Source organism: Kryptolebias marmoratus, linkage group LG4 (assembly GCF_001649575.2).
Source record: "Kryptolebias marmoratus isolate JLee-2015 linkage group LG4, ASM164957v2, whole genome shotgun sequence".
NCBI lineage: Eukaryota > Metazoa > Chordata > Actinopteri > Cyprinodontiformes > Rivulidae > Kryptolebias > Kryptolebias marmoratus.
Window position 1 is genome coordinate 6,492,620 of NC_051433.1, and position 25,563 is coordinate 6,518,182.

Here is a 25,563-nt window from a genome sequence, read left to right on the forward strand (position 1 = left end):
CTCCTCACTTTCTTTCTGAACAATTTTCAAACAAGTGCAAGACTCAGAAAGGACTGTTTGGAATAACTGCATGTTCCCCTCTTTGGAATTGGACATAAACTGGAATATATATATATGTATTTTTAAAACTCCAGGAGTCTTACATCAGAAGGAGAAGACAGAGCTTTTACTGAGGTACACGACTATTTTACAGGTATTTACCGTGTATGAATCTACTGTAAGTTACTAACCTATAAAGCAAAACATTAGAAATAATTTATTTTGGAACAAGAATTACTGAAAAGACTAAATGAACGACTTTAATATGTGTAGTTACAAAGTTAAAAAAGAAGCAAACTCATGCAGCATTTCTTTTTTTCTTGATTTTCTGATATATTTTGTCTTATATATTTTTTTATTATTTCATAATAAATCCTATCCAAGGACTTTTACTTAAAAAATAGTGTTGTTTGAAGAGTTTAGAGTTGTAGGTGAGAGCCAGTAGGGAGTCGATCATCTGCTCCATCCCTTAAGAAACTGTTGAGGTTTGGCCTCATCAGGTTACAGCAGCACCGATCAGACCTGCACCCGTCTGCACGTTCTCCAACATTCCTGCACACTTTGTGTATTTGTAAGGTATGTTGTAAACAGGGAGCTAGCTGCAGGGGAGTTTTCTGAAATTATGTGTGCCCACAAAGTTGAAACAAATTATTGCATTCTTAACATTAAAGTCAGCTATCAGACTTGAAAAGACTTGGAAGGTACTCTGCAACTTTAACAGACTTTTAACGATTGCTAAGCCTCATTTTAGAACCTTTAAAATGATTTTTTTTAATTACTTTTAAAAAGTAGATTTCTGTTGAAAATGTATTTACTAAAAATGCACTGTATGGACATTTTCTGACTTAATGTTACTGATTTATGTATTAGCCTGACTTTCTGTCAGCTGGAGTGAAAAAGAAAATGCTCAGCTGAAAGGAAGCCCGCTCCGCTCTCAGACAATGGCAGCAGTAGTCAGTTTACAACGACAAAGAGCCATATGAGAGGGGGGTGGGCTGCAGGTAGGATGTTGGTCTTAACGAAGCTTTAAAAGACGTCTAAAGGACAGGACATTACCACAGCAGATTTTAAAATTCTTCTACTAAAGATCTCAATAATCAATGTTTTTTTTATGTTTGATTATTACCTGCTGCTGAAGGCAGTAATGTTTGTCCCGTGGATGTCTGTTAGCAAAATGAACCACTGGACAGAGTTTAATAAAAAATCACTGGATGTACATCTACAAGTCATTAACTTTGCAGTAAAGCTAATTCAATATGGCCGCCACTTAGTAAACACATAACTGGCTTTAACCCAGCCAGCTGTGGTAGTAGCTGAGAGTCATCCCCAACTCATACTCTGAGCACTAAATGATCACGAGATCGGCCATCACTGCATGTCTGTTAGCAAAATATCTCGTGAACCACTGAATGGATTTTAAAGATACTTTCAAGAAGTAATCACTTGGTGTACATCTACAACTGATTACCTTTTGGCATCAACCCAATTCAAGATGGCTGCAACAAGTAATCCTTAGCCAAAACAAAAATGGCTATAAGAGTCAGTTTTATAAATCATATATTGATCTAAAACTTGGTATGGTAGTAGCTGAGCATCATCCCCAACACACACTCAAAGCATTACACTGTGTGCCATATATATTTTCAACACATACTCCAAGAGTTACTGAATTTGTGAGGTCTTGTATTAGATTGTGCATAATATCATTTACAAGGTTTGACCAAATAACTCAGTCCCTTCTCATCATAAAATGGTTTTAGTTTGAAACTATTACAGGAAAGGTGGTAGGTGATATGAATTCCTTCAAGGATTGCTAAGCCTTTAATTATTTACAGCGTTTAAATGTCTTTTTAATCTGAAGTGTTTCATAGTGGAAAGAGGAGCAGATTTTGTCGTGTCTTGTTTCTTGAAGAAAGTAAGTCACTCATTCTGGCGGCAGCCAGAGCTTTTAAAAGAAAACTTGCATTTGGTGTTTTTATTTTTTTTACATGACGCTATTAAGTGCATAGTTGTGGTTGAACTTATGCTGACAAAACAACAAAACGGGATTCTGAGTAGCTTCGACTTTTGTAAATGACTTCTTGATGTCTGGATTTACATCACAGAAAAAGAAATATGCAGAGAACAAAGCTGATTGGGTGAAACCCATGAGATCTACTTACAAAACTAAACTGGCAAAAATTGGTCGGACGCCTGGTGAGTAACTTAATATGTGCAGAGCTATCTGAAATATGCTAAGAATGCAATATGTTTTGATCTTATGTATTTTACAACATCTTTGATTTATGACCCGTGGCTCACCTTAGGCCACATGTGTTTATGTGAGGTTTCATAACTTTTAGGATCGAATAGTGTAGATGAGGACTAAAGAAACTAAATAAAAAGATGCTTATCAATGTCATGAGAATTGTTTCTTTTATTTTCCTTCCTGCAGCTTGTCCTCAGCCGGCCTGCTACAGATCCTGTGAGGAAGGCAATCAGGCTTTAAAGGTCTCTGTTCATCTAAAATAAAGCAAACAAAAAAAAACTATTTATGCAAAACTTATTGCTCTGCAGTGAAAAACTGCATGCACCTTTTTCTAAAGTAGATGAGCGCATGGCAAAAATAGTGTCCATTTCAGGAAGCGATAAACGTACTTGGTTTTTAAAATAATACAGAAAAACAAGAATCCCGGAAAGTGGTAAACAAGATGTTTGAATAATTATAATCTTATTTTTCCAGGGTTTTTTCCATTAAAAATGTTGCAAAAATGAAATCTCTCTCATATTCCTACAGTCCTTTTGTCATAACTCTGTGGAGGAAGGAAGTCAGAGTTAACGCTTCATTTTAGTCGAACGCTGGAAATGCAGAGCAGGGCTCGCTTCTGCAACTCACTTCTTAGAAAATGGTGTTTTCACTCATACGTGAAGTTTGAGTATGAAAGGCTTGTAAATGTTCCTCCAGGCTGATCTTTTTTTCTAGCTGTGTTTTAGAGGAAATATGAATCCAACCATTGCACTATATACATGAAGCATCTACAACTGATTTGCATTTAAAACAAAGCAAAATGAAACAATTCAGTGTGGTTTCTATGGGATGGATAGTTGTACAGGCACAGATCTGTCATAAGAAAAGCTAACATACTTCTAAGCTAAAGTACTTCTTTCTAAAGGAGCTTTGAAATTTTTTACTTTATTAATTCATGGGCTGTCATTATCGCCTGCCGCCAAAGGCACAAGTGATGCGATTATGTTTTTACATTTAATATTTAGCTCAAATCTGGTGTGGTAGTAGCTGAGAGTTATTCACAGCACATACACCGAGCCCCTAACAGATCAGGTGACAGATCACAATATCACATAAAACTGCACGTAATGTTATTTTTAGTTTGACCAAAACTTTATAATTTTTCATCATAAGAAGATCTCAGTCTAAAACTCTGGCATGAAAGGCGGTGGGCGATATGCATTCCTTCAAGGAATGTTAATTTAATTAAAATATGAAAATATTTGCAACAGGAAATACAACACAATAAGTTTAAATTTACTACATTTATGGTTTTACAGCAGAACCTTTACACTGTTTATTATTTGGTTTACCTCTCATGATTTATCATATCTTCCTATAGTTAGATGTAATACAAACAGCGTAAATATTTCTCCTTCCCTTCCATTTTGCTCAAAAAGAGCCTGACTGTAATTATCTTCTTTTCCATTTCAAAGGACTTGGTTCCTCCTTCCCTCATCGGCATCAATCTTGATTATCCACCTTTCATATATAATTGCAGCAGAATCTATCCTTCCATAAAGACATGTCGGATCATCTTTGCAGCCTCGGGCCCAGTTCTGTGAACCAGATACTGACTTAAAAACACAAAGAGTAGCACAGGCCACAGTTAAAACCTGCGGTACACCTGGACACAGTTATTCTCTCCGCTGACACTGGATGAACTTTAATGTGGACCACTGAAAAGACTTCAGCGTTTGTAGTGGAAGTTCAGTGCATTAAATGATTAAAAACATTGTAAAAGTGAATTTCTGGGAGTTCCAGCAGGTCTGAGCCTGTGACTGAGCAGCACTGCCTCTCTCCAGTGAAGTGCCCCTGCAAGCTGGAGTACCTCATCATCTAGGAGGGGAAATTACACAAACACACACACACACACAGATTATAAACTGTGACTTGCTCTCATCAACCTGCATGCAAATTCAGGTATTTACTGTAACAATTTAAATGTTTTCATTAGGACAGTGTTCACTGTTCTAACCCATTACTGAAATAGAAGTAATTTTTAAAGAGTTGTTTGTTTTTACAATATTCTTTGATGCTTTTTATTGCTCGCTACCAAAACGCATAGGCACATAATACTGTTTTGGCCCTTGGTTGTGTGTGTGTGTTTGAGTGTCCTGTTGGGATCTGGTTTTTGATACTTTTTGTAGTTAGAGTTCCCACTATGTTTAGTTTTCTTCCTGTGTTTCCAGTCATTTCTCAGTTTATTTCCCTCATTCACTTCGCTGCTCCTGAGCTCCTGCCCCGCCCACTCTCACCTGTTCCCTGCTGCCAGATCCCCAGGTGTTCCTGGTTCTGTTAATCAGCCCCGGTCCTTACATACCCTGTGTTTCCACCCCTTGTGGTTGCTGCATTATCCTGTCTTTCATTTGTCTGTGGACCGCTCAGTTAGTTTTGTGGCGAGTTCTCCTGTTTGTGTTTGTTTGCTTCCACGGCAGCTCTTGTTTTCGTAGTTGTATAAATGAAGTCGAAGTTTTCCTTGAGCTCCTTGCGTGAGTCTGTATCCGGGGTCTATTCGAAAACACACTTCAAACTCTGATGTGTCCATCTTTTACCAAAATATTTCAAGAACCACAAGATGGATGTTAATAAAACTCCCAGGAAATAATAAACGGATGTTCATCTCCAACTGAATAATATTTGTAGCTAACCCAGTTCAAGATGGCTGCCACAGCCAGTAGACCTTAAGAAACACAAATGAATATAACTTAATCATGTTTGCAGTTTCTGAACTAACATTGGGGGGGATAGTAGCTCAAGGTTTGACCAAAACAACTACAGCTCCATCATTTTTCAACATAAGATGATTTTAGTCAAAAAGTCTGGCATAAAAAGGTGTTTCTGATACTGATGGCAAATGTTTTTCACTTTCTGTCCACCTGAGAGTAATTAGTTAAGAGAAACAGTAAATGTCTAATTTCTGTGTTGCAGTCTCACTAATTCAAAGCTTGATTTTTGACCAGAAATCAAGACTAAAGAAAAATATTTCCTTTTGAGTTTTTTCATGTGGTAAGACACCAACCCAAACGACCTCTGAGCTCATGGCATCCAAACAGCCAGGGTTGCTGAAGAGTCAAACATACTATCACATACGAACCCTAACATATACGCTGCCACGTTTGTAAGCTTACTTTGTTTGCCTTCCATAAAAGCGGGAATGAATTTATTTGGAAAAGGAGCAACCATAATATAAGGATGCAGAAAACTGCTCTGTCAAAATCAGCAGTTGCAGCGAAGGAACCGCAGCTGTGTCAGACGTTTAAAGGTCTGGATGGACAGTAAAACACAGCCAGGACAATCTTTATCACTGAAAGTTAAAGCAAAAAATGGAGACTAAAGCCAAAGCATGAAACAAATTTCTATGTCCTCAAGGTGTCAAAACAATCTTTATTGCCAAGGCCAACTCTCATTCTGACTTTTTCCTGCTGCACAAAGTTTAAAGTTAATATCTGTTAAATCATGAAAAACATTCTCACAATTTACTTTCCTCTGAGGATCCAGATAAGCAGATGGCCTCCCTTCATGTCCTGGGTTCAAAAGATTCATTTGGGAACCTGGAAGGAACCGGGGTACAAACTAACATTAGCCTATTAATCAGTTAATCATAATCTTCACTAATTTGTAACTGAATTAAAATAAAACTCTAAATATTCACCAGTCCGCATTATAATTTGCAGTTAATATTTTTTTTTTTCCACTCTAGTAACAAATATTGATTTTCAGCAAAAGTTTTCAATTTCCTGCAACCTCATTTTGGCTCTAACTGGTATTTTATAGTAGTTTCAAACAGTATAATTTACTGCAGCTATAAAACAAATTCCCTGATAAATGTAAGGTAAACTACAATAAAGCGTTGTCCAGTAAAAATAAATTTGAAAAGTAAATGCTTTTTTTGGCAAAGCTGTAATGCATTATTTAAACAAAAAGAATCTAGTGATGAGCAGTGTTTTTATCTCCTCTTTCTAAAATTATTTTAATAAATACCCCAAGTTTCACTTTGTGTTTTTTTTTCTTTTTTCTTTCTCGGCACGGGTCCATGTATGTTGGCTGTTAGAAAAAGACTTCTGAACGTTATGTGTGTGTGTGTGTGTGTGTGTGATATTCTCACATTTATTTAAAATGTTTTGCCACCCATTAAAGAGCTATTTTAAATTATTTTAATCATGACTTTTCTCATTTCTTTCATGCTTGGTGATATATTTGACATCAAGCCTCCTGAGTGTTGATATTAATAATTATTTTTCTCTAAGTGCTCTCTAACCTAAACAAAACCAAAAATACTTTAGTTTGTTTGTTGCCAATTTGTTCAGGATGTTGGAAACTGTCAATTCATATTTTATCTTTATTCAAGCAGAAATGAGAGTGTAATTATTTCACTATTAACTTATAAAACTGTTGAAAAAAAAATAAAAACTGCACAAACAGCAGGTAAAATGATAATGGTTCTTGTGTTAATGATACTTACTGTAAAACAACAGCAGTAATCTGAACACAGCTGCTCTGCAGGTAGGAAATCTCAGAACAGGAAGGACCAGAAGGCTGTACTAAGATGTATCATTAAAGACAAGCAGAAACATCTTTGTGTCCAAATTCAGTGTCACAAACCCGTTTATTTGGTTATCAGGGTCTTTGTTTGCCCTGTCTCCGTAGATGTTTTTGTCACAAACTGGTGTGAAAGTGACTCGAGATTAGATTCAAAACTGCATTGTTTGTGTTGGAAGGTTGAAACCGGAGACAACCTCCTCTGTTTAACGTTGGTCTTTCCTGTTTGACATACAGTATATGGTTTCCTTCACACCCCCCTCGAGCTATCTATCCTCTCTGTCCAAAATATGAACATTACTGTCCTCAGAAGAGTGTCCCTTGTGTTAAAGATGTAGCTGGACAGTTGAGTATTGGTCTGAAGAGCTGGCTGTCCTGAGTTGTGCCATGTATTTATGGAGATTAGTTTCCCCAATGCAGAGGTCTGAACTCTCCTCGCTGCAGACACCAGGTTTGCCGGATGGTTTACACCTGAGCAGATGCCTGGCAAAGTCTGCATGTGCAAAAATGTGCTAATAATCAAAGTCTGTAGCCTAATACTGCTGACAGACACAAATAGCAGTTATATAAACACTAGTCTTCTTTCAAGAGAAGAATACTGTGTATACTGTTTTCCATCAGAGATCCTAAATGTAAAAAATGTGTCTGGCATCTGATCTTTTAAAGGGTCTGATTTTTATTATGACAGTCTTAACACTGGCCAAGTGTGGACACAGGAGGATGTAAAGGTCTGGCCAAACAATTTCCTCAGCAAACAGAGAAAAAAAAAAGAGCAGCTGTTCTGTCCAAGAACTAAAAGGCACTTCTGATGTGGAATTTGCCCTTTGTTGTATTCTCCAATAAACTCCTTACTAAAACAAAACATCAGTGTTATCAGTGGGAAAACTGAAAGACAGCTCCGGTTCAGAGAGGTGGCTTTATTTTTTTATTTTTTTTAAGTTAAATCATGAGGAAACTTGATGATGATGAAGTTCATCTCAGGCATCAAACATCTGCCAAGGTTTGAGCACAAAACAAAATGCTCATTGTTGACTGTGACCCACTGGATGATGGAAACAACACATATTCCGACCTCCCCGACTCAGTGTTGTAAGAATACGTTTAACTAATTTGCAGAACTTTGACAGGCTGCATCATTGTACTGTTGTGTTTAGTTACAGTCTGTATAGAAAATGAGGTGATCTGTCTTCTCTCAACGCAGTCGAACCAAACGGAATCAGTTACGAAACTGTCCTCAGATCAGCCATTTGTCATTCTTAGGGGATTACTTATTTGTTATTATCACTGATTAAATCTCTGCCTTTATCTTTTTTACGGAAAACACCTAATGATGCATTATTCTGTTGTAATTTCTTATCTCAGAAGTTCAGCAGAGTGTGTTGCATTTGTTTGCAGGTGTGAGAACTACTTTACAGTCTATGTTCTCTGTGTGTGAACTGTTAAACCTCATCAATACTAAACCATAATTAAAAGTCCAGCATTGCTTGAAGGAATGCATATCGCCTGTCACCTTTCATGATAGTTTTAAGTCAAGATGGCTGCCACAGCTGCATCTTGGGAAATGTGTCAATGCTTCGACTGAGTGTTACAAATATAATAGACTTCTGTTCTGTAGTTGAAGATGTTTCATTTCCCATCTTGGAAGCTTTTCTCAATCCACACTGGAGAGTGCAGAGTTTCAAACTTTAGGTCCAGTTGTCTTTCAGTGAAAGTGGAACATTTCTGTCGTGCTTCAGCCGTTTGTGCACACGACAACAGCAGTCGGATTCCCTGACAAAGAAGCTTTTTGAATCCAGGTCTCAGAGTGGAACTTTTCAGAAACTCTCTGATGCCTTTCAAAGGAAGCACCAAAGTGTGAAATCCCAGACAGCTGCAGCCAATAGCTGCTCTGTGATTTCATGAGTAGATCAGCTACAGTAACAATGGTGAATATCAGAGTGCTGTTTGTGCTGCTCACCCTTCTCAGTACGTAGCAGCCTCCCAACCTCACTGTAGGTCCAAACAAACGTCCATGTATTCACCATTTTGGATATCACTGCTCTGATGCTCAACATGCATGTCAGTACCAGCTAGTGATTACATCCAAAATGGTGAAAGCACGTACATTACAGGTTGGGTTGCTGCTACATGTTGAAAAGGATGAACAGCACAATCACAGTTGTTGCGTAAACGAGCTGCCGAATCGCAACAGAAACGTTCCACTTTCTCTTAAAAACAATGTCGTGTGAACAGGGCTTCAGAAAGCTGAAATCTGAGCCCTCCTCCTCTGTTTAAAGTTGTTTTTTCTCATTTCTCCTTCAGCCCCTTCTCAAACGGTTTACAGGAACCCACCCACACACATTAGTACCTTCTGTTTGACTCTTACCACCCACTGGAACACAAACTTTCTGTCATTAGAACTCGACTCCACCGGGCCGAACGTGTCACCACGAGGACAAAGGAGAATGAAAAGAAACAGAAACACAATTAAAAAAAAGCTCTCCAAACATGTGGATATCCTAACTGGGCTTTTTGTCGAGTCTTAAACACACGCCACAGAGCAGAACAAGGAGAAGAACAAATGCAAAAAACATTGTGATTCTATATGCTGCTTCTGAGAAACTCAGAAGGATTTTCTCCAAACACAACATCCCGTTACATTTCAAACCCAACAGGACTCTCAGACAGAGGCCGGTCCATCCTAAAGACAAAACTGAGCGGTGTGGTGTCTGCAGTTCAGTGCAGGGAGGAACATTCAGACCTCTATATTGATAAAAACTAAACAGCCGCTCTACAGTCGCATGGCTCAACACAGGACACCTACACCTCAAGGATAAGGAACACTTATTTGAGAACCAAAATGTTCATATTTTGGCCCGAGAAGACAGATGTTTAAAGAGGGATGAAGGAAGCCATTTATGTTGAACAAGAAATAAACAATTTTAAACAGAGGAGGCTGAGTTAGAGCCTTCTTTCTGTTTCATAAGGACAGCTGCCTGTGGTGGCAATTTTGGATTGGGTTGGCTCTACAACGTAGTCATTTGTAGATGTCCATCTAATGTTTGTTTTCTGCAAGTTTCAATGCAATCCATCCAATGACTCATGAGACATTTTGCTAATAGTCTGAAAGAACTGACTTTAATAGTTTTTGCAAAGTTTTAAAAACAGATCTTGCACATTAGAGTATGTGTTGAGGATGACTCTTAGCTTCTACTGCATCACATTTGAGCTTAATATCTGTGAAATTAGCTGAGTATTGGCCATTTTTGTGTTTGCTAAAGTCTTTTAGCTGTGGCTGCCATCTTGAATGGGATTGACTCCACACAAACATGAGCAAAAACATTACTGCTCCGCCTTCACCTTCTGCTGTGGTTGATGAAGCTCTTTTATATTTTGGGAAGATTTTGTATCTTACAGAAAGAAAAGGAAGATTGAAATGCTGCAATCACACTTTATGCTGCATGATTTTTTTTTTCTTGTGTCACTGGACTCTTCAGACAAAAACAATCTAGTTTTCAGCTCTTGCTGATTGATCCTGCTTGTTGTGCTCTGTGGCTCGACTCGGTTTGGGCTCAGTTTGGACCTGGAGGGCCTTTAGTGTCTCTGTGTCAAGGAGACTTCCACACATCTGCCTTAAATCACAGCTGACTGCTAGCGGAGCTTAAGTTACTCAGCCAAAGATTGTGCTGCATTTGAAATGGTTTCCTGCATAGCTGTCTGATAACAGCAAAACAGAAAATTGCTTCTGCTAGATGCAGCAAGGCCAGCACTTAGGAGAAATTGGAAATCATAAGCTTCAATTGCATGCCATTATTCTTCTTAACGTGCTTTCTTTGACTAGTTGCCAAAAGAAAAATAAGATGTTTCACTTCCCTACAACGTGTGGACAAGCCGAGGCAGGTTAGGAAATGTGGAAAGCGTGTCTTTAGGCCATGTGAGGAAAATATGAGAAAAAAATAAGAGAAAAAATATACTCCAACATATTTATCAACTTAGATTATGTCAAGAAGTTACAGTTTCCATTCAGTAGTCAGCTCTGACTGATTTTTCTTAATAAAATCCATTACTCAAAGTTCATTTGAAGCTTTAAAAGAGATAGTTTCTTTAAAAGGTTCTGGAAAGGATTATGTTTACTGGGGTTTTCCAAAGCAGATGTCAAATGATGTTATTTGGCTTCACCCTGAGCAAAAGCTGCTGTCTGTTGGGAGGGTTAATTACCCAGTAATGCTTTTTTTCTTCCAGTATTTTAGAAGTAAAAACCAATGCTTGAAGATTTAAATAAAAATAAAAACGTTATAAACAGACCTTTCAAATTATCTTTAAAACCAAATTTAATGCAGCCCTCTGCAGCCCGTTGCCAGGCATGGCTTGCTGCTGCTGCTGCTCTGTGTTAGTGTGGGTGTGCTGTTTTTTCTGTCAGAAGAGCTCCAAATTAAATACACAGTGGGCGTCCTGATCCAAGATCTGCATTCTATAAGAATAACCATTTCTCCAACCCAACATGAATCATGTTTCATTCACTTTTTTTATTATTATTTTCAGCCAAAAACAGGATATAAAGCGACACACAAGCTGTGAGAAAATACAAAGAAATCCTTGTGACTTAAGTTTTCTTTATCATGTCCTTTCTCTCCTTCCAGTGTAGTTTCACTCTGGGAATTAGGAAAAAAATTTGCTGAAGAAACATATTGTACAGTTACCATAGAAACAAAATCCTACTCTGTTTACCTTTGACAGACAACCTGAATGATGTTTAGATCCTATCATTGCAGCATCTTCCTGCCTCTAAATGTGTTTCCATAAAACACCACAGAAGAGCAGCAGAACCTGTCAATTAAGAGATTCCCATCCGTCAATTAAGACGGGAACAGGACATACTGTAACAAAGTAGAAATTATACTGTTTTGCTAGATACAAAAGCTTTTTATGGTTTCTCAAACTAGATTTTGGCAGACAGCGTTATGATGACAATGTAACAATCTAGTTGCAAAATAACGCCAAAAGGTTTGAGTATCTTTAGAAAGAATAAACATAACAAAGTCTCGAGCTAAATTGTTTATACATTTAGTCTGCGGGCTGAAACAAAGAAAAAAACTTTGTGCAAAACTGTAAATTCACTGAAAATATGTAGCAATATGGAATGTTTCAAAAGAGCCTGCTTATAAATTTATTTTGTCCATATTAATCATAAACAATGTTTAAAAAGCTATGTAAGTCTGCTTAACACTTTATAAATTACATATAGTCATTATCATTAAATGTAACAGCTATGAATGCTCCAGTCTAATATTTTTCTAGATTTGAATAATAAAACAGGTGTGTGTACTATTGTTCTATCTACACCAGACTGCGTGCAGTGACAGAGGAAACCCAGATCTGCTCAAGTGGCAAAATTGGACTTTTTTCCAAAGGTGCATGAGCTGAAACCTAAAAGGATAGTCTGGTTGTTTTAGAAGTGATCTTCTGTTAAAATAGTTATCAGTTCTTCATCAGCTGTGACATCAGTCATTGAACACTGAGTATTTTCAGGCTTACACAAGTCTTTTTTCCAAAGGTTCATACTGAAGTGAAAGAACACTGCATCAATATTAAACCTCCAAACTTTTGCATGACGCAGTTTGTTTAGTTTGGTGCTGTTTTCTCAACCAAGCAACATCCATTTTATTACGTGGACACATGTATCCTCAGGCTGCTGAATGTATCCGTCCGTCTGATCAGCACATCCAGTCAGTCCAAAAGTTTACTCAACTTCTGGCAAACTGATCCAGTCAGCAGCCTCTCAACATCGGCTGCGTAAAACGGCGTGTCAACGCTCAGCACACATACATTCGAGTGTGCATAAACAAACTGAACAAATGTGTCATGCTAAAGTTTTGTTGTTTAATATTAGCTAATGTAACATTCTTTCTCACCAGTTTGTCATTTTTTGAGAAAAAAGTTGTTTTCATAAGTCTTAAAAACAAAACAAGCCTTCATTTTGCCATCCATTAGCCCAGCTAATGAGTGATGAAGACTTCTACCCTTCTGTCTGTACTCAGTGATTTATGACTGGCTTATAAGGTACTAACTATTGATGGCTATCAGACAGAACATGACTTCAAAAATGACTAGACTCTCCCTCTATGTTTAAGTTTTAGTTCTCCAGGAGTGTCTCAAAGTACAGTTGGTTCTAAATGAATGTTTTAAATTTGCGTTATGGTGCCACCTGCTTTAAACCTTATGTTTATAAATACTGTGGTATGGGCTCACTGGGGGAAAAAAACAACTTGGCGTCTTTGCAATCAAGCTGTTTTACAGGCTGTGTGACAAAAATACATACATGTGTTTATCTGCAAGTTTACAGACCAGGGCTGCACATTATATTAAACGCATCACTGCAAGATGTGTTTGCAAAATCATTATTGGAAGGGATTGCTTGGAATGCAGTGTATCATACTATTTCTCAGGTGCAATGACTTTATGCACTGCTTGCCAAAAATATATATTGGGCCAATCTGATGGACTCTTACTGCTCTTGATGCCCAGTTTAAATGACAGCAGCTGAGATGTTCATGGAAAGTGTGAATAAGTGAACAGAAACATGGGTTTATAACAGTCAGTGTCACAGCAACATTCAGTTCATGCACTGCCATTGCATGATTTCTAACACTGTGAAGCTCTACCACAGAAAAGATGCAAAGTAATAATTTATGTCCTGGAAGTTGAAAAAATAAAGAGAGAGAGTAAAGTTGCAGCTTCTCACCAACCAGTTTCTTGTGGCAAACTGTTAGTCAACTACAAATAAAACTTGTGTCCAAAGTAATAAGTACTTACTTTTAAATGGTAATTACAAAAAAATATACAAACAGATTGTTTGGTTTAAAAAGTAATATAGCTTAAACCAGTTTGACTGAATGAATTAATTTAACACACATGGAGGAACTTTAGCTACAGTGCTTATAAATGTTAATTTCCAGAATCTGAAAGATTTGTTAAACAAAATTCACTGGGAAAAGAAAGTACTAATCTGTAAAAGTAGTATATGCAGTCTTTAGTGTAATTTTTAGTCTGTAAAAGTATGATTTCTTATGGAAACTTCAATATTTACTTCACCAAAAGTCTGGCAACAAATTTAGATCATATTTTTCTGTTTCACCTTTAAGTTCTTTAATCCCATATTTATTGTTCTCTTAATAATCCAGATTTCATTTGTTACCATTGTAAGGTTTGTGTTGTGGACAGATGCCTTTTTCTAATTAACAGGAATTAGACTGTAGCTCAAAAATAGGAAAGAAAGAAAACAAAAAGAGCAAAGACTGCTTTAAAAAAAACTGCAGAACTTCCTGTCGTCAGGATAATGTTAAAACTTATAACAGATGCACAGGTTTTACAGTAGTTTTTTTTTAAGTTTGAGGGCCTAAAGTCAGCACAAAGACTGCTTCAACCTGGTGATCAGCTTTGCACGAATGACCACAGCAACGTAATGAGCAACATGTCATTCAAAGCCCACCGGTGGCTTTCAGATAAAGTCACCTGCACCGCCCTTCGTCTTTGAATGAGAGCCAGCCCTGGTGGATCGGGTTTCCGCAGGGAGTCTGTGACTTTTACCATATGAATGAAGGCACTGCTAGCTTTTTTTCAGAGGGAGATGGATTGTCCCTGGTCTGTAGACTGGATTGTGAGCCAACCCTGGCTGCTTGTCACTCAACCTGGCCAGGGTTCATTAAACTGACTCCATTAGAGCTAATGTGTTGTAGTTCGGTGGTTATGTGTGGCCTCTCCATTCAGGACTAACAGACCACATAACTCATTGGCCTGCTGATTCAGTTCATTCATGCTGTTAAATGAAGAGCTGACTTGGTATCTTTACTTCATATCTTATCCAAAAACAAAAGTTGTTAAATACAGTATTGTGGAAAGGTTTTGAGTCGTCTCCCATTACTTTAAATTTCATTTCCAAGCAGTCCTAAAGTCCTTATGATCAATATTTCTCAAGGCTTTCTGAATGCATTTAAACCTTTCATTTGGACATTGGTTGTTTTTTTTATTCTTTTCAGTGTAGGACTTGGCCATTTTCAAGGGAATGTTGTTTTGTTAGATAAACACTTTAACTCTGACCAATGAATCATTCGGGCATAAAAATGTCCAAACTACTGGTTCTTTGTTACCAGCCGCCTGTCAGAAAGACACAGTTTATTTAAAGTTCTTTTGTTGAGTCCATGAAAAATACCAAAAATACCACAGATTGGCAGACATGAAATAATATTTTCGCACCACCAAGGAGATTTGCAAACAGTTATAAGCTGAAAACTCTGCACACAACTGAAGGATGATGCATCTCTCAAGTCCAGTGTCAAGTCTTTGCTGTTGTTTTTTTCTAAAAAAGATTACATCTACTGTAACTAGAGTTGATTTTTTTTAGGCCTGCTGACATTTTATATTGCCATTATATAATCACAATATATTGCCCAGAACAAAGACTCAGCAAAAAATAAACTCAGTTTATTGTATCTCTGTCCCAACAGCAAAAGTTCACTTACATTATCCGTGTCTGCTTTTAATAATAATAAAACAAACACACTGAGCCTTAAATAAAATGTAAATTAGACTGATAAATTAGCTAAATGGAAATTTGAAAACACAAGTCCTGGAGTTAGGTGGGTTTACTGAATCACATGTGCAAACACATTTTGTTTCACACTTCTCTTTTAATTTTAATTTTGATCCTAATCAAACATACTAGAATACAGGGGTGTGCGTGTGTGTGTGTGTGTGTGCTGGCATTTCACACAAACAACAGAATGTTGTTTTATCTGACTGCATCTTCTGGTTTCTTCCATACTTTTTGCAGCAAACATCTTGCAAAACAAAATGCCAGAGACGTTCTAGAGACGAGTTTGTGCTGCTTTAGTTCACCTGAAGGTTTAATGGGCTGCGTGATGTTCAGTGTACACTAATCTTGTGCATTTATGTCGCATGAATATTTGCGCCCCCTCTGCAAAGTGTCTTTCATCACTCTTTCCACTATTCTGTATATATAATTTAGTTTTCAAAGTTTAGCACCAGATCCATGTTGGATTTTCACATATTTCACTCTACTTTTGTGTCTTTGTGACTGACTTTTGTTTATTTAAAACTTCACTCATTTAGTTTCCTGCTCAGCAGTGCACCATGTTTGAACCTAAAGTAATTTAGTTTATCACCTGCATTAGTCCTTAGTCCTGCATTAGTGTCCTCCTTCACTACAACATTCTGAAGATTGTGTCTCGTAGGTCAACTAGTAATTATCTCAGCATCAGGCTTGTTATCACCTTCATGCAGACGCGTCTTTCCCTCTTTGTTATGTTCAATAAATGATCCTGCACACAGATGGACTCCAGTAAGGTGGTGTAGCATCATAAGCCTTATTTACAGAAGTACTGTAGGATTCATCAGAGCACGGCTGTGTGTCAGATCTTTGTGTATGTCATAACATATACGGCATTTGAGGGAATTAGTGTGACGTTGTTGTTGGGGTTTTTTGTTTGTTTTGTATTTGTTTTTATTGCTTTGGTATCCTCATGGAACAGCTGAGAAGCTAAAGAATAAAAGATCCAAAAGTAACAAGCCTATTCTTTTTAAAAATATGCTGCAGTCAAGCGTTCACCCATTTAAATCCCACCCAGACATCCCGAGACCACCTTTGGTGAAGTGTTGAACACTTCCTGTCCTGGTGTAGATTTTATGCAGGAGTACAACGCAGTAATTTAGATTAACAGCCCATTTATTTCTGGTTATATGTAGCTTACATTCCTTACATTTTGCAAGGGTGTCACATTTTCCAGAGGCCTTTGTAAACCTAAAACAAACATTAGATTAAAACGAAATAAAGTGTGGTTCTGTTTAGAGACCCTTGCTATTAGGGATAATTAAAGATTTTTAAGGCTGATTAGAACTATGTTATATTTTCCTGTTTGCAAAAAAAAAAAAGAAAAGCTGAGCAGGGCAAAAGGACAGGGTCAAAATGGCTGACAAAACGTTCTGGTTCTGGTTAAATGTAATAAATTATTAAGTGTATTACAATGTGAACCTGTAATATTGGGAAACAAAATCTGATTACTTGATCAGCTAACTTTTTTTTTGCATAGTTTAAACCTGAACATTGAGAATATCCAGATTTAAACCAATTTCACGAAGTATTTACACCACTTTAAATCTTCTGTGTTTATGTGTTGCCATAAAACACAAAAATTCCACCATGATCTGGTTTCTACTTAATAGGCTTTAAACTTTAAGCGTTTTTGCCGTATATCTGTCTTTAAGGGCACAGGATTGTTTAAGTCAAAGCTCATGCATCCAAAAACACTGACAGTATTAACATTAAACTAAAACATTTAATCTCTAAAATACTGACATCATGCAGGTCGGCGTCTTTATTTTGATATGTTGAGTATCTGATGAGCTGGTGAGCGGGAACAACCTATGAACTTTCTCTTCCCGTATTTGTCTCATAAAGAATGTGTTTACAGTGAGTTTACGAGGCGACTGAGACACTTTCTCTGGTCGTCTCTCAACAGGACTGAAGAGTGGAGGCCGAGGAAGGCAGAGGTGTGCTGCATGGGGGCCACAGCCGGGCCTTATGGCAGGAGGCGCCCCGAACGCACTGAGCTCTAACAACGTCCTCGAGGAGCCTCAGAGGTGAAACAGTTCACGTGGAGACACTGAAAGGTACAGAAAACGCTCGCCGTGTTCTTATTACATGCTCTTTCTGGCATTTGTTTTTCACTATAACTGTACATACTGTAAATTAGTCTTTGTAAACTTTCAAAAAATGAAAAAAGAAAGAAAGAAAAAAAAAACCTGGGTGTAATTTTTAATAACATTTTTGATGAAGACAGGCTGTTGGCATCGCCTTACTGTTGTGACTGAAAGCTCTTGCTGAGGTTAAGTCATTTCTTTTAAACACAGACTTTAAAAAAAATAATTCATGCCTTCATTTCATCTTCACTGGACGACAGTGACAGTTTTTACTTCGGCGGTGGTGCAGTGGTTAAAGAGGCGAGCCTCTCATTCCAGCCCACCGCCTGGTTTCTAGTTAGAATACATTTATTGGTTAAGGCACTGAAAAGACCATGTGTTGATGCAAAAGCATCCAATACAGTCAAGTTGTACAAGAATTTTATAAAAATGTAAACAGTCCAAGCAATCAAACTACATCAAAGTATTGTAATATTATGTATCCTAATAACAAGACAACCTCTCATTGCAAACTTTATAAATAAATATTTTTTTTTGTTGCTGCAGCTGATCTAGTTTTCCAATTTGAGGGGGTTTTATTTTTCACTACTGCTTGATTTTTGTTCTTTTTTTTGACTTGAAGGAATTTTCCTGTGTGTCCTTAAGCAATTCAAATTGGCACATAATGTGAAAAGAAAAAGGAAAAAAGAGAGCCTTTTTTTTTCTTGTTTCACATCTGTTTAAAACAATTTTACAAATGAATCTAAAATTATTACACTAATGATTGTTTTCCATGTTCAAATACTGTACCTCAAACAAGAAAACAGGATTTTAGGTGTGGTTAAAAATACTCAGACCTCACAAGCATTTACTAGTGTATCATAGCTCACATTATGTTCCATTGTAGAGGCTACGATTTTTCCTTTTGAAGTATTGTGCCAACAGTTTTAATCCACAAGCTCTCACCTTTACACCCGAGGCAAACACAGCATCTGAAAAAAACCTTCCTGACAGAGCCTGCTGGCAGGGCGTCGCAGGTTTTAACTCGCCTGCGATTCCTGTGTTAAATACACCACACTGCATGTCAATTTATTTAAGTCAGAAAAGGCAAATGGGCTGTGATTCAGCACTCATCTTTTCATAGTTAGATTCCATATATGTATATAATAATTCTGTCAGACTTAAAAAACAAAAATAGAAAAAACATTTACGCTACTTGTAGCCCATCCTGTTACAGCAGTGATTGTTTTTGTACAAATCTGTCACATTTGTACGATCAGAAATACAGTTAAATACACTATGTCCGACAGGAATACTAACATACTGCATGTTTGTCCGTACCATCAGTATATGATCCATAAAAGAATGGATCAGAAGTAGAATTCTTCTTGTTTGTATCTAATAAAGCTCTGAGATTTTTCATTTGTTGGTTTATAGAAGCAACAAGTTTTAATTAAAATAGAGGATGTTTGCTGTTACTGATGAAATATCCATTTTAAATTAAAGGCCTGGCATTTCTTGAAGGAATACATATCACCTGCTGCATGTTTTGAACTAAAATCATCTTATGTCGAGAAATAATAGTTATAACCATTTAGTTTGTTTGTTTGTTTGTTTGCACGACCTGAAACAATGCAGTGAGATCTTGTGGGATGTGTTAGTGCTCAGAGAATGTGTTGGGAATGACTCTCAGATACTGACACATCAAATTCAGCTCAGTATCTGTCAAACTGGCCTTTTTGTGTTGGCTAAGGTCAATTAGCTACTGTGGCCATCTTGAAATGGGCTGACTCCAACTGAGAGAAGGTAATGCAAAGTTAAAAAAAAACAGCAGAATTTACGTGATGAGTTTGTGTTTCGAGTATGTGTTGGGAATGACTCTCAGCTACTGATACAGCAAATCCTAGCTCAGTGTCTGTAAAATTGACTAATTATAGTCATTCAAACATCATACAGAAAGGCCCTAACCTGGAGGCAAACCTGCAACTTTTTTGCAGTGAGGCGATAGCACAAACCACTGGCCTACAGTGCCGCCCAACCTTTCAGAGATTTTTTTTTTAATGTTTTTTAGTGGTTTTCTCCAGGAAGGCTTCATGGTTTGACAAAGAAGTTCTACAAACTTGCAAAGCACGCCAGTCAGCCATATCTTTATCATTACCTGCTTAGTTTTGAGTCAGTCCTGCTTTCGTCTACGAAACAGCCCTGTTCTATCAAGCCACAAACTCCACTTCACCTCTGATGGTTTGATGTGAAGTCTGCAGCAATAAACCACCAGAGGTGCATCCTTCAGATCTTCTGTGTAGCAACATTAAGTGTGTGATGCTTTTAGATTGCTGCTGAGACAACACACACTGTCCGCATGGAGTAATCCCACATAACTCCAGAGAATATTACAAGACAATCAGGGGCTATAAGTGAAGTTTTTTTTTGTTCTCTCTGCGGATGTGATTATAACAAATTTACTGTTATTATTAAATTGGAGAGCAAAGATACTTCTTCCTGTTTTCATGTGTAAATCAGTTCAGGGACGTTGCTGCCCTCTGGGCTTCTGAAGCAGCATATCATTTCAGCATTCTTCCTGTTTAATTAGGATTTGTAGAGTCAATTTTTTATAATAATTTAAGACTTTGGACAGATATATTGCTTTTAGCTCCAGTCCAAGGGAACACTTGCTCCTCAGATCTGTGTTACAAGTACTGTGGTTTTTAAACGTACACGTGACTGGTGTACACCTTAACTGATCGGTTCTTTGGTCTAGATCAGGAAGGAGTTTGTCTGGAATCACCAAGGTTTTAGAAACAGAAGCAACACCTCAAGCACATTAAATAGAACCAGCTGCAGAACCAAAACGTAATTTGAAGGAAAATAGGGGGATTGTGGGGTTTTGTCTGCAGCAGGAACTGTATATCTTTTATATTTTAACCATCCATCCATCCATTTGATTTGGTCACTTCTTCTTTCAGAGCTGGTCCCTATCTCTAGCAGTCACTGTGTGAGAGGCAGAAGACACCCTGGACAGGTCCCAAGTTCATCACAGGGACACCTAGAGACATACAAGACAAACAACCATTCACTCTCTCACACACACTTAGAGACAATTTAGGGTTACCAGTCAACCTAACATGCATGTTTTTGGTCCAAACAGTGGATAACCTGGTAAACACAGACATATACAGCAGCTTAGAAAGCTGAATATTTCCCTTTGGAGTTACTAGACACCAAAAACAGAGCCAAATGAAAGAGCTAACATTTCTTGAAGGATTGCATAGTTCTCATTGCCAGTCATGCTAGAGATGTAAACCAAGAAAGGAATTATGAATGAATGAATTATGTTGAGAAATTAATGTAGCCATTTTCCTCAAATCTTGAAAATAACATTATGTTCAAACTCATGCAATACCACAAGTCACACTCAACATACACAGCTACCATCACACCACATGTTAGTACAATATTTGTAAAATTGACTGAATTACAGCTATTTTGAGTTTTTTAAGGTCAGTTGTCTGTGTTGACCACCTTGATTTTGATTGGCTCCAAAAGTTAATCGCTCATAAAGGTACATTTGATGATTATTTCCTGAAAGTTTAATTGAAATTCATCTTGTGGCTGATTTTGCATAGAGACAGACAGAGATGACTCCAAAAACGGTAACTAACAAATCTCTTGCCCAATCTGTTATAGCTCCAAATATGTGTTGAGGATTAGTCTTCACATCAGATTTTAGGTCATTCTCTGTGAAATTATCTGAGTTATAGATGATTTGTTTTCATGGTCAGCTTGCTGTGTCAGCCATCTTGAATCGGGCTGACTCCAAAATTTAATCAGTTGTATATGTACATTCTGGAAGTTTCTTGAAATTCAGTTCTCTAGTGCTTTAGATATTTTGCTAACAGACAGACACATGCAATAGCAGAATTGTCTGCCTTCACCTTTGGGCAGCAGGCAGTAATTACACAAATCCAGATGATTCACAGTGATGCCACTGATATGCTAAGATGACAACTGAGTAAACAGCTAGATATTGGATATCTGCTGTAACAGAATTTCCTCTTTTCTTGTTGGTAATCTCAGATTTTGAGCCCATGAGGTCATCCATGCTGGTCCTGTTCCTCTTCTTCAGTGCCCAGGCTGTGGCCACCACCAGAGGGGACTCGTGCAGCGCCACAACACCACAGCAGAGCAACTCAATCCCCACTGTGGACCCCAGACTTTTCAACAAACGCCACTACCTCTCACCCCGGGTGCTTTTCAGCTCCCAGCCCCCCGATGCCGAGCCGTCGGGTTCAGAGGGAGGCAGCAGAAGGACCCGCAGGAGAGCAGGGCACCCTCAGAGCCGTGGGGTGTACTCTGTGTGTGAAAGTATTAGTGTCTGGGTGGGAAACAAGACCAAAGCCACAGACATCTTAGGCAACGAGGTGACGGTGCTTCCAGATGTGAACATCAACAATGTCAACAAGAAGCAGTATTTCTTCGAGACGACGTGTTACAGTTCCCAATCGGGCAGCCCGGGCTGTTTAGGAATCGATGCGAAACACTGGAACTCCTACTGCACCAACTCACACACTTTTGTGCGAGCGCTGACTTCATTCAAGAACCTGGTGGCATGGAGGCTCATACGCATCAATGTGGCGTGTGTGTGTGTGCTCAGCCGCAAATCATGGCGGCAATGAAAACTGGTTCTCACACAAACAGGCTCACACACGATATACAGTAAACACAAAGACACGTTAACGTCCAGACAGCTGCGTCTCTCTGCACATAAATTATCACCAAAGACTTCTCACTGTCTGCACAAAGTAAATTATTGGTATATGTAAAAGTATCTGGACTGCATGTAAACACACCAGACCTGGGTCAAAGAGTAGCTGCATGTGGTTTATAGGTGAAGGCTTTTTTTCTTTTTCTTCTTCAGTATTTAAAGGTTGCAGCTGTAAAATTGTCTATTTTGTCGTGGTTTACAAGTCTGACAGGAGGAGGTTTAAACTCGTTGTTGCACATTTATCACAATTTGAAAACATTACACTGAAAAAAGTTCAATTCTGAATTCAAATTTCTTTGCATGAACAATTTGATATTTATAAAGAATCCCACCTGTTTTAATGAATATTATGATTATTATAAACACTGCAGTGAGTTACTTTTAGCGGAATCTGTTGACTCAGAATATAATGTCACAAATTGTTTTTTTGTGCAAAATGACTTAAAAATAGAATCTGTTGTATTTTTCCTGAAAAAATAGATTCATTATTTTCTGTGGAGTTTAGTTAAAAGATATGGGTTTTTTTTTTAATTCCTTAAAGGTACTCATTGCAATGGCATGAAGATTAGTAAAAAAAGATCATAAGTCAAGAAATAAAATTTGACTTTTTCTCTCATATCAATGATTAATGTATCCTTAAATTAGGAATTTATAAGCAAAATTACGAACGCCTGCCAACTACCACATGTGTTTGTTTACCTACAGAAACAGCCAAAGTGACAGAAAATAGATCAACAATGGCAGCGTCCATGGAGGAGCTGGTTGGGATCAATAAATCTGACAGTTTTGATGTATTAGTACATATTTACACTCATATTTATTGAGTGAAGTATGCAGATAAAAGTACTTTGTTTACGTTGAGTGTGGACATGTATTACAGTATTGCATATCAGTAAATATGGAAAACTACAGAAGTAAATTCTTTCAAACTGGACCATTTGGTGTTGTGGAAGATAAGCTTTGTTTAGGTTGGATTTCATAGTTTGCAATGAGAACCTTTAATTTGAAAATGTTCAGAAACGTTTCGCAGCATTGCAGAAACAGTTCAGCTGCACTGCTTTGGAACGACGGCCTCCTAAGATGTACAATTATCAGCACCAGACACAGAAAATGTCAATTAGGAATCTAAATGTAGCTCTTTGTTCTTTCCTGACTGCTCGCTGCTCAAGAAAACAACCAAGAAGATAAGCTATTAATGAACTTCATCTATTCCAGCTACATGTATGATTTTTATTTTAACTTTGTTTTATAAAGCTTGTTAGAGATTCCATTCTTACTGTAGTACAAAACAATCATAAAATGCCTTCATGTCTGCTGACGCTCCACTTGTGCCGCTGCAGCTACGATAAAAACCTTTGAAACCCTAAAATACAATTAACTGTACAAATGTCCTTATTTGAACTAATCTGCGCTGATCTGAACACAAAAATATGGCTTTTAAATCAAACCAAATCTGCACTATTGCTGTACAGCTTCAGAAAACTCAGCAGCTCAGTTTAGGAGACCGTGTGACTTGTTTCCAGAGAGTGCAGGCTAAAACCTGTGCTGGTACCAATAAAAAGCAGCTGAGCCAGCAACAAGTCGAGCTACTTGTTGTAGTTTTTCTGCCTCGCTGTCTGACAGAAAGACTGAAGAGAAACTCTGCAAATACAATTTGACCCAGGCCTGTTAATAAACAAAAAGTTCTGTCGTTATAAATGATGTTTATGTTGTTATTTATTAAACATATACAAACTTGCACTGTGTGTTTTATGACATTGTTTCTGCATCTCAGAGTAAACTCAAAGCAACGGCAAAGACAAATCACCAGCTTGTGGAGAAAAATGCAGACAAAACTCCATATGGTTTCTTTTTGCCACCATTAATTTAATTTATTGCTTTGGCTTTAATTTGTATTTGTTCTCCTGGTGCTCATTCGACAATAGATGTGAAACAACTGGTTAAAGACAAACATTTGAAAATAAAGGCTGCCAATGACTCATGTGGCTAACTCTCTGATTATATCATGGCTTAGCATTTTCTTTGTTTTGGCAGTGACTTTTCACTATTGTCAGCACACAACAAATTGCACTGCTGGCATTCAGACATCATCAGTTGGAATTATTTTGGGTGCAGAGCCCAGTTTTCCATCACAGCTCATGTTCAAAGGCTGCCTGGTGTGACTCACAGAGCTAAGACGTAGAAAGAAAAATAGCAGATGATAAGATTACGTTTCTGGCAAATCATTTAAAACAAGATAATGCTATTTGGCGTCTACCTATCAGCCTAAATGTTGCTTTTTAAATAAACCTCATGTGGCTTAACTGACTTTACTGTAAGTGCTGTCACACTGCTTCAAAACAAAACGCAACACTTCCCTCTAGAGGACAAAAGCTGGAACGACCAGTGTCTTCTGAATAAACCTTATCAGAATGTAGATGTAAACATTACCCAGCATCATGCTAATTAGCTTTAGCTACTTAGCGCTAATAGAAACCTTAGTACGACAATGTGTCATTATTCTGAAATCCCAATACCATTGCCAAATGACTTTAAGAAATACATTTTGTCGCCCTGACAACAAGAACTTCCGTCGTTATCTATGAACAGTCGATTCTTCTCAATAACAACTTTCGATAACGTAAAATATCTGAACACCGATTAGCTCGAACTGTGCGGTTACAGTCTGCGCATGCGCGGTGCTGAGTTCAGGTCCCCTGGGAAAAGAGAACATTCGTGATTCTAGTTTCACAAACTAATCGATACAACAGTACATGATCATAAATAAAACGCTAAGAATAATATTAAAAATTTACCAGAAAAAAACTATTTGTAAAGAAATAATCATTGACATTACTCGTGTGGGCAAAAGCCGTAGATAATTTTTCTTTGATCATTAGATTCAGTCTCATTTTAATCTGTAGCAAATGATTCAAAAATGTCCGATGACTTTGAATATGTCATGTGTGACACCGGCGTCATACAGTAAGCCTTAAGATGCAGCCGGAATATATCTTAATTTATATAATACAGTTATTGCAGATCAATCAGAATAAAAAAGATAATCATTCATTATCATTTTGTTTGTTTGTTTGTTTGCTTGTTTTAATACAAATTAACCTTGAAAATACAATAGTACTGTATTGGACAAAATAAATTTAATCCTCTCAAACATAGCTGAAAGCTTCAGAAAAGGTTATCAAGGTTGAGTTTTGATCATGATTTTAAATACCTATAAAAATACAAGTGGATTCAAGAGCACACATATGAATAAATGACAAAAACACTATATTTAACTTCA

General features: G+C 37.5%; 1 protein-coding gene across 4 annotated transcripts; it reads left to right on the top strand.

Moving 5' to 3' along the window:
* The first annotated feature begins 19 nt into the window (after positions 1 to 19).
* On the top strand, positions 20 to 24,023 carry ngfb (nerve growth factor b (beta polypeptide)). Of its 4 annotated transcripts, XM_017408560.3 has the most exons (4): positions 20 to 193; positions 17,362 to 17,512; positions 20,485 to 20,540; positions 21,596 to 24,023. In XM_017408560.3, the coding sequence occupies exon 4, from the start codon at positions 21,607 to 21,609 to the stop codon at positions 22,192 to 22,194; it is 588 nt and encodes a 195-aa protein (XP_017264049.1). In that variant the 5' UTR covers positions 20 to 193; positions 17,362 to 17,512; positions 20,485 to 20,540; positions 21,596 to 21,606; the 3' UTR covers positions 22,195 to 24,023. The 4 variants fall into 4 exon arrangements, with proteins under 4 accessions (XP_017264049.1, XP_024860028.1, XP_017264048.1 ...); XM_025004260.2 differs by having other exon boundaries at positions 20,485 to 24,023; XM_017408559.3 differs by lacking the exon at positions 20,485 to 20,540.
* The last annotated feature ends 1,540 nt before the right edge of the window (positions 24,024 to 25,563 follow it).